We start from the raw sequence: 10,530 nt of genomic DNA on the forward strand, positions 1-10,530 counted from the left end.
CAAGTATATTTTACTATACAGAATTAAATAACATATATTATTTGAAGAAGTTTACTACTTTAAGTCACATTTATGCACAAAATCATATGTACTCCTAGAGACCTGACTAAAATTTTGTTAGATAGAACTGTCAATTCACCTTAAATGATAAAATTATTTGTGATACCCCATGTTTGCGTTAATAAATTTGAGTTCATCTACTCATAAATCTACCTCTAATATCACAATAATAGCCTTTATCTACCATCAGCTACACTGCTCCATGGCTTTTCTGGAGGATGGGAACCACACTGCAGTGACAGAGTTCATTTTATTGGGATTAACAGATGACCCAGTTCTTAGAGTCGTCCTTTTCACCATCATCCTGTGCATCTACCTGGTGACTGTGTCTGGGAACCTCAGCACCATCCTTCTCATCAGAGTCTCCTCCCAGCTCCATCACCCCATGTACTTCTTTCTCAGCCACTTGGCTTCAGCTGACATAGGCTACTCATCTTCTGTCACACCCAATATGCTTGTCAACTTTTTGGTGGAAAAAAATACCATTTCATACCTAGGATGCGGCATCCAGCTTGGTTCAGGTGCTTTCTTTGGGGGAGTTGAGTGCTTTGTTCTAGCTGCCATGGCATATGATCGATTTGTGGCAATCTGTAGCCCACTACTTTATCCAACCAAAATGTCAACACAAGTCTGTGTACAGTTGCTTGTAGTAGCATACATAAGTGGTTTTCTTAATGCCTCCTCATTTACCTTTTCATTCTTTTCTTTCTTCTTCTGTGGACCAAATAAAATCAATCACTTTTTCTGTGATTTTACTCCTTTAGTTGAACTCTCCTGTTCTGAAGACAGTGTCTCCATTATTCTTGCCACTATTACTGTTGGCATTATCATTTTAATCACAGTGATTGTTATTGCTGTCTCCTATATTTACATCCTCATCACCATCCTGAAGATGCACTCCACTGAGGGCCGCCAAAAGGCCTTCTCAACCTGCACCTCCCACCTCACCGCAGTCACTCTGTTCTATGGAACCATTACATTCATCTATGTGACCCCCAAGTCCAACTACTCCACAGACCAGAACAAGGTGTTATCTGTATTCTACATGGTGGTGATCCCCATGTTGAACCCCCTCATCTACAGCCTGAGGAGTAATGAGATTAAGGGTGCTCTGAAGAGACAACTTGGTAGGAAAAGGTTTTCTTAGAAATATCTGTTACATTGTCAGACTTGTTACAGCAAAAATATGGATATAGTAATAAAGGTTGAGTTTCTGTGGTGGAAAATTCTGTTGATATATTATTACCAAACTTGAAAATTTCTAATAAATGTCAGAGTTTAACTTTAAATAATGAAAGAAATAAAAGGGTCTTTGTAAATTACCTTTAATAAAATTAAATAATTTAATTAACAGAATAAGGTGATTCATGTAAAACATAATATGCTGAAAATATTGTGACATTTTCCATTTTTTTCAAATATTTTATATTCAAATTTGTTAGAAATTGCATTTTAATTGTATACAAACCCTTGTGTGTTTGTTAAGGTCTGTTCTCTAGTGCTGTTGGGAAAGGCAAGAATCACAAAGCTTGAATCCTTAGTTTACCAGAGGCATGCCATAAAGGAGATATGGGGACTCAAAATATTGTTTTACTTGATATTGTACATAATGTAAAGATTGTTTTCTTGAACGTGAGTTCCTCTGGTAATATACAACCTCAGGTATACAACAATGGAATCAATTAAGAAGTGTCAGAGATTTCAAAAACAGTCTGCTAAAAATTTTCCTTGATTTTCAGTGCCAGTTGATAATTTATCTTCTTGTTTTAGCAACGGAAACCTTAATACCACCTATCACTAGGACTTCAGGGTATGTGTTTCAACAACTTATTGTCTGATAAGTCTGACAACTACAGTTATTCTGCACAGTGTAAAAGAAATGATGGAGAGAAAGTAGGATGTAGATGGTAGAAATTATTTTTATAGAAATATATGAGATAAGGGTTTTGTGTATTTTTAAAGTCTGATGTGTGGTGTTGGGTGATAGTACAATCGCATTGTTAGATCCACATAAAAGAACAAGAAATCCATTCCTCATTAATCTGATTTCTTGTCAGCTTCAAAAATTAATTACTTACTTTAGATTTAGACATATTCTTCAGCTTTCCAGGACCAAGGGGAAAAATTGGGACCACAAGGTAAACAAATTAAGAATACAACAAAAGTTTCTCTAAAGAGAACTAATGCTATAATTTCAACAGTGAGGCCATGAAAAGGAAATTTTAGAAAGTATTTATGGACAAGCCACTTATGATCATGTGCACATGTGAGCAGACATAGCTATATCTCCTTTCAAGTTTGACTGCTCTTAGGAGAGATTAAATCAACCTTCACATGTGGGTAATGATCATGCTTACCCCTCTTTCCCCTCTACTTTAATGTTCCAGAAACAAATTCCACCTTCTTGCTGATAGAACCAAAGCATTGATGTTTTTACTCATTCACTCACATTTTCACACATTCTAGAGTCTTTACAATGAATCTCACATTTCAGATGTTAGTTTAGAACAATGGAAGTAGTTACAAATAAAAACTGGCAAAAGTGGAATTTTGGATCACTCATATCTTTATCTTTATCTTGACAATAAAGTTAAAAGGTAAGTGATGTAGACCATCAGAAGAGGTTTGATAAAACAATAATCAACAAAACCCAAGATCATGTGTGTTAAGTTGATGTGCACAGGGAAAGGGTTGAGAGTGTACTTTTCTCACTGAGAACCTAATGCCTGAGAAAAGATTGCAGAATGTGAGGTCACTCATATAACATAATGCATATATCTCTATATATGATACTTTTGTGAGTGTACTATTGTTTTCATATACATTGAGGCTTCTGTTGAAACAATGGCAAAACTGTTCACTTTAACTGTTCGCTGTATCAGCCCTATGGTGTACCAAACTGGAACAAAAGATAAAATGTTAATTGTATCTTCAACATTAAATTATATCTTACATAATAGGCATTCTGGAAACATCTCAAAAAGTGACAACTTAGGAAATTCGATTTAAAATTTATTATATTTTATGTCAGTGGGGTGAGTTAGCAGAGTAAAGCCCTTAGCACAAAACACTGATGACTTTAGTTCATTTCCTGGAATTCACATAAAAGTAAGAGACGGGAAATCCCCTGCCTCTACACATAACCCAACAGAAATAAATACACTTTTCTTTCCAATGACAGATTTTGACAATTAAAAAATGCTAGAAAATTGAGTTACAATTAAAATGAGATGGGGAATTAGAGAGGCAAGAATCATAAGCACATACATATCTTTGGGGAAGATCTTATCAAAAGAAATCACATATATTAGCAAATCTAGGGAAACTACAGGAAAGCAACTCTTACACAGATTGCTGCCACTGTGGGAAAAGGAATCTCAGTCTTGAACTTGGCTCTAGTACAGTCAGGACCAAGTGCTACAACAGGCCTAACTGACCAAATATATAAACAAGTTTCAATTATTCCTGTCAAACACAGATAAAAATATTGACTCACTAAATGGAAATCAGGAATACTAAACAGAGAAGCAATGGCAGTGTGCAAAAAAGAAAAACCCACTAGAATTTAAGATATGAAAATTGATCAACATACATAACATTAACTGAAAATGTAAGGGACAAGTGAAATGTACACTGTAACATAAAATGTTGAATTAAATCACACAGAGCTTCATAACTTAAAAGTTTTCAAAGGCAGCATTTACAGCAGACTTTTCTCTTTGAAAAGCATTTTTGTTTATATTTAGACTATATTTCCAGTGCCTGTGAGACAGAGAAGCCTGCCTAAGAGTTCCATGACTCTCTAGAAGAAGGATGAGATAAAATTGTGTCCATATTTTTTCATTGTTCCTGGAATGGTTTTTGAATTTTAAGAATCACTATACTCAAAAAATTGGACAACATACATTAATGATTGGGCAGAAGAGTATTGAAATTTCTTTATTTCTTCAGTGGCCAGCTGCTTACATCAGGAGGCATAAAATATAGAATGGTTCCATGAAATTAAGATTAGAATAAGTCAGACCAGGTTTTCAAACTAAAGATCAGTGAGTGTTTCTATCATCCTCCCCCAAAAATGGAAACCAAAATCTCTTTGTGGTATGAATTGTGAGATACCAATTCTTACTTGAGGATCAGCCATGTGCTTTTTTATTCACAGGTTTTTTCATTCACACTTTTCTATATATAATATTTTTATTGGATATTTTTATTTACATTTTACATATAAGTATTTTATATCCTTTAAATTGACTTTACTCTCCTCCCTCCACATATTCCTTAAGGTTCGTAATGAAGAGTCTTAACATTACTAGCTACAAAAAAACTTACACGAATGAAAAAATGTTAAAAGAAATAGCCAAAGTTGTATTTTTATCTCAGTATCCACCAACATGAAACAAAAAATGAACCTAGAACCAATACTTACCTGAGACAATTTTGTTATCACATACTTTTAATAATTATCAAATAATACTGAGCCAATTCACAAATCAAAATAAAAGAGTTCAGATTAACTCCTTGACATTTGTTTTCATGTATAATAAGTGCCTTTTTCACCTGAGATAATGCTCCCTGGGAATTTGATTCATATGTGAATCCTGAGACAGCTCAGAGACTTAGTCTCAATGGTAAAAGAATGATTGTGGAAGATAGAGAGCACATTATAAAATCAAGTTATAATTATTGTGACTTTATTACTTTAAAATGAATCCTTATTTCAAAAGGTAAGTGTCCTGGCTTCTTGTATCATTGAACAATACTTTGGTCTTTGAAAATATGTATACATACACACACATATACGTATGTATGTTGTAGTTGGGAAAGAAAACAGTTATAATCAAGAAAAAATAACTGAATCAACTTATATTTTAAGTAAAATCCCTGTGAAAAATTATGCATAGAATATAATTCTCAGATATTTCTTATTTATCCAAACACTTAGAAGAGGAGAAAACCACATGATCTCTAGTGACATGTAAGATGAGCACTCAAGAAAATAAAATGCTGATGAATTCACTAGTCTTGACATAGAGTAATAATTTCATGAAAATGTCTCATGAAAATACAGACTTGGTTACTGATCAAATGCTCTAAGATCACAAGCTATTGGCACCATGAAAAAACTCAATCATATAGGCCTGAAAATCTCAAGACATGGGAATTAGCCTGATATTAGCTGGGTGAACCTAGATAAACATAAGATTTCAGGTTGAATACTTACACTTGTCCTCTATAAGCAATCACATTTCATTTCATTTTATTAGGCTAGAAAAAATCATTATATTAGGAAAGGACTTGGTAAGTATATGAATAAACACATACTAATATTATTAGAAATAGTATCACGTATTTACAAGAGATTAGACTTATAGAGGAAATGACTTGATAAAGCAGTAGTTTAATTACCAAGAGTTTAATAAGTTTAGTACAGGTACTCACATTTGTAATTTGAGTGTGAATTATTTTCCCCCTCCCCTAGTTCTTGTAAGAAATTGTAGCTGTCATTATAAATATTAGTCTTAAAACAATCAGGTAGTTGACAGACTTGAGGAACCTTTTCCCTAACTAAGGACTTCTTGTTTTGAAAGCTGGCCTGTTGCCTCTCTCACCATGTGTTCACGTGCTCTGCATCTTACTGACACTTTTCAAGCACAGTGTAATTAAAGTGGAACGAATTCACTCTGGCTTCAGTTTATGTCCTCACACTAGTGCTACTTAAGGACCACTAAGTTACCTAACAATTTCAAATAACACATTCCATCAAGTTTACATTTGAATTAATGATGGACTCAATAATATTCCGTTGAAAATGCAATTGAACATCTTAAAATGTACTAAATTTAGTAGAGATCATTAAAAAATTTTACATCTGTAAATTTTAATCCTTTCTTGTACATGTGATACCATTTGTTATTTTCATCAGCTGCACAGTTTACATCCAAAGTTTTAAATACAATTAGATGAGTTTTATTATAAACATAAATTGAAAATGCATTCTTTAAAAGAAATTCTAGAATTTCACATTAAAATTTATTAGTCAGTTCACATGATTATTCATGGGTGTTCAATGTATTACTCCAATTATGTTTTGATTGATGCATTTATTTGTAATACTTTCTATGTGTTACCACATATGCACCTGCATATTTAAAAATCCCTTCCTATAATGTCTCCATTCCATCCTTAATCTAGCAGCACATACACTGTTCCATGGCTTTCCTGGAGGATGGGAACCACACTGCAGTGACAGAGTTCATTTTACTTGGTTTAACAGATGACCCAGTTCTTAGAGTCGTCCTTTTCACCATCATCCTGTGCATCTACCTGGTGACTGTGTCTGGGAACCTCAGTACCATCCTTCTCATCAGAGTCTCTTCCCAGCTCCATCACCCCATGTACTTCTTTCTCAGCCACTTGGCTTCTGTTGACATAGGCATTTCATCTTCTGTCACACCCAATATGCTCATCAACTTCCTGCTGGAGAGAAACACAATTTCTTACCTTGGATGTGCCATCCAGCTTGGCTCAGCTGCTTTCTTTGGATCAACTGAATCATTTCTTCTGGCTGCCATGGCTTATGATCGCTTCATGGCAATCTGCAACCCACTGCTTTATTCAACCAAAATGTCCACACAAGTCTGTATCCGGTTGCTTGTAGGATCTTATGTAGGAGGATTTCTTAATGCTTCTTCTTTTACACTTTCCTACTTTTCTTTTCTCTTCTGTGGACCAAATAAAGTCAATCACTTTTTCTGTGATTTTTCTCCTTTAGTTGAACTCTCCTGTTCTGATAATGATGTCCTCCTAATTATTGATTCATTTTCTGCTGGCTCTATCATTGTGATCACAGTGTTGGTCATAGCCATTTCCTACACCTACATCCTCATCACCATCCTGAAGATGCGCTCCACTGAGGGTCGACACAAGGCCTTCTCCACCTGCACCTCCCACCTCGCAGCAGTCACTGTGTTCTATGGAACTGTTACATTTATTTATGTGATGCCACAGTCCAGCTACTCCACAGACCAAAACAAGGTGTTGTCTGTGTTTTACATGGTAGTTATTCCCATGTTGAACCCCCTAATCTATAGCCTTAGGAACAATGAGATTAAAACTGCTCTGAAGAAACAGCTTAGTAAAAAACAATTTTCTTAGACATGTCTGCTAATCTGTTTGTCACAGACTAAATAGTAATGATATGCCATAGACATTGTATTAAAAGAAACTGAATATTGATAGTTGAAGTAATGTTATGTTATATGACCAGACTTGAAATTTGATAGTAAATATACCGTGAGTATTCATACATCACAAAATAAATTATATATTCATAAGCAGTAATACATTTCATTAGATACAAAATTCCAGATTACAATCAGATATTAAAAAATTTACTTCAATATCACTCATGTTTTAAAGTACTGTGCTGCGTTGAAATATTGACTTTATAAATTTTTAAATCTGTATACATTTTCAGTAGCAGCTACCCTTAAATGTATATAGTTACTCTAGTTAGAACTAAGTATATTAGAGAAAAAGTAGCATAGACAAAAATAATGTTGGAGATATTTTTATTGTGGTCGTATCATTTGGATGGGGATGGGTCTTTCATAGTCAAAGGCAATATATATATATATATATGTATATATATATATATGCTCTAATCATCTCTCTGTTTCTCCTCATGTATGTGAATTATAGGAAACAATCTCATAGAAATCTGTCAGGAGAGATGGTGTGTATGATTATGTGTCTCTGTATACATCTATATACATACATACATACATACATACATACGTGTGTGTGTGTGTGTGTGTGTGTGTGTGTGTGTGTGTGTGTTTATAGGTTTTTTCTCCAGGGAAGCCTAATTAATAGCACCACTCACTAACATTTTATTTCTATGGTCCAAATTCTACATCAGATTATGTGTGCCATCAACAACTAAAAACCTAAATAAATTATATTCTTTTGTATGTTTCTAATTTTTTGGATTGTTTTTCTCTTGATTGTTGTATTTTTAATTCCTTGTATATACAGGTTACTAATCTTCTATCAGATATGTTTAAAAGATTTTATCCTACTTTCTCAGCTTTCTCTGCACCACACTCATGGTTTCCTTTGCCTACAGAACTTTTTAACTTTATGAAGTCTGGCTTGTCAATTATTGGCATTAATTCATGAGCCAATGGAGTTCTTTCTGGAAAGCTTTCTGTTATATTTATTTCTTGCAGAAAACTTCCAATACTTTCTTTTAGCAGTTTCAGAGGTTTAGGGTTCACTTGAGATTTCTGTTCCATTAGGAGTTCATTTTTGCCCAGGTGATAAATATGGGTCTAATTTCATTCTTATTCATATGAATATCCATTTTCCCAGCACAATTTGCTGAAGACTTTTATAATTTCTTTAGCTTATAAAGTTAAAAAATTCTGCACATGAAAGAAACTATAACTCAAGCACAGAGGAAGCACAGAAAGCAAGAGAAAGTATCTGTCAGCTCTACATCTCATAGAAGATTAATAACTAGATGTTTCACCTAGGTCATTAAAAGCACTCTCTCTATCTCTGTACTCTAATTTTCACGTACTTCTAGGACATTTCTAGAATTGAATAGTAAGTCTTACTAAATGAAAACTATTAATTACTGGAAAAATGTTTTCTCTGTCTAGAATCTTGATTCCAGTGCTTGTAAATATGTTGAAGAGCATGTAAACAGTCTCTACAGACTAAGAAAAAGGTCATATGCACATACATTTGCCATCCATTAAGGACCTCTCCCAGATGAGGGAAATGATCAGCTTTGTAGGTCCCTAACTTGAAGAGAATAATTTTGTATACATTGCTTTGAATAAGCTATTTCCATCTTAAACATAAAGGCTTCCACCTCTGAACTTTAATGCTGGATTGTATTCAACCAACAAACATCTTTAATATGTTAAGCTAGATACTTTTCATACTCATTATTTTTAAAAGAAGATGAACTCCTTAGTTAAATTGGGCCTGAAGGAATAGTACAGTGTCATGTTTTAATTCACTGAATAAAATGTGGAGCTTCCCAATCAGAACCCCAGCCAGGCCCAGCCATCAAAGCAGTATGCCTGAGGATCCTAAAATAAATGGTGAAACAGTGACCTTAGAGAGTAGTGATCATCGAGAGCAGAAGCTTCTTGGACAACACTTGTCATAATTCACACAAACACAAATGAATGAGTAAACACTCTTGTATTCACTCACTTTCAGTGGATTAATAGATAGGGAACTGATTTACCCTATCCTTATTTCTACTGTCTGCCTAAGCCAACAGTTATACTGGGGAAACGAGCCCTCTATCATCCTACAGGCCACTGAGATGATGTGAAGATTAGAATATTTTTGTCAATTTGGCACAAGCAAAAGTTATCTGGGAAGACAGGAGAGCAGTTGAGAACAGACTGACCTGAGAATATTTCTGCTAAGTATTCCTCAATGAAAAATTAACATGGAAAGGAAGATCCTATCCACAGTGGGTGGTGCCATCAATGAGCAGGTGGATTAGTAAGGTATAAGAAATCAGGCTGAGCATACTATGAAAGGCAAACCAGTAAGCACTCTTCATCCACCGTCTCAGCTTCTTTTCTTGCCTTCAGGTTTCCATCTTTGAGTTTCTACCTCAGTGGTGGACTATGGCTTCTATAGGGTTTTGGTCAGAGATTTACTACAACAAATGTTGCTGCAAAAAGAGAGAACAATGACATCCAGGTGATGATGCAGCAGTCAAAGTAATGTAAACATCCTAACATATATATATATATATATATATATGATTTCCAGTTACACAGTGAACAGCAGAAGCAGTACAGTTAGTAACATTCTAACAAAAAGCAATAGAAACATACACAGAGGCCAACACTGAGATAACCCTCTAGGTCCTATTAGTTACAAATTCATAAAGCTATGCACAACTTTTTATAAAAGAAGAACAGAGAAAGTTATATCCAGATAAAACATTTTTTAACTTTTAGAAAGTTTCATTTTGACTTACAGTTCCAGAGGGTTAAGAATATTGTGAGTAGGGTCACAATAGCTGCAACTGGAAGCTGAGTTTCACACTTTGAATTTAACACCTAAATTATTCAATTTTGTGCCCATTCCAATAAGAACATAATACTAAGCCTCCTAAACTGTGCTACCAACTAGAAACCAAGCAATCACATTTCCAAGAGTATGGGATATACCTCATCCAAACCACCATATTTTCCTTACCAGACATCAAAATTGTCAGTAAATTGCCTGGATGTTCAAATGCACTACAGGGGTTTATACAAAATCAGTATTGATTAAATGCACACTGAATAAATACACTTAGGAAAAAACAAATACTGATTAAAGGCAAGGTAAGGATAACACTAACACCAGAAATTTTATTGGACATTTCTAGATGTGGGAGAAAATATGCAATGCCATTACCATTTCATTTTAGCATCTCCCAGGATA

The 10,530-nt window shown here is 34.4% G+C and overlaps 2 protein-coding genes across 2 annotated transcripts; both read left to right on the top strand.

The window, feature by feature from the left end:
* The first annotated feature begins 262 nt into the window (after positions 1–262).
* On the top strand, positions 263–1,207 carry Or5p78 (olfactory receptor family 5 subfamily P member 78). The gene has a single exon (NM_001000732.1). The coding sequence runs from the start codon at positions 263–265 to the stop codon at positions 1,205–1,207; it is 945 nt and encodes a 314-aa protein (NP_001000732.1).
* Positions 1,208–6,270: 5,063 nt separating this feature from the next.
* Or5p79 (olfactory receptor family 5 subfamily P member 79) lies at positions 6,271–7,215 on the top strand. The gene has a single exon (NM_001000230.1). The coding sequence runs from the start codon at positions 6,271–6,273 to the stop codon at positions 7,213–7,215; it is 945 nt and encodes a 314-aa protein (NP_001000230.1).
* Positions 7,216–10,530: the final 3,315 nt, after the last annotated feature.

Source organism: Rattus norvegicus, chromosome 1 (assembly GCF_036323735.1).
Source record: "Rattus norvegicus strain BN/NHsdMcwi chromosome 1, GRCr8, whole genome shotgun sequence".
Classification (NCBI taxonomy): domain Eukaryota; kingdom Metazoa; phylum Chordata; class Mammalia; order Rodentia; family Muridae; genus Rattus; species Rattus norvegicus.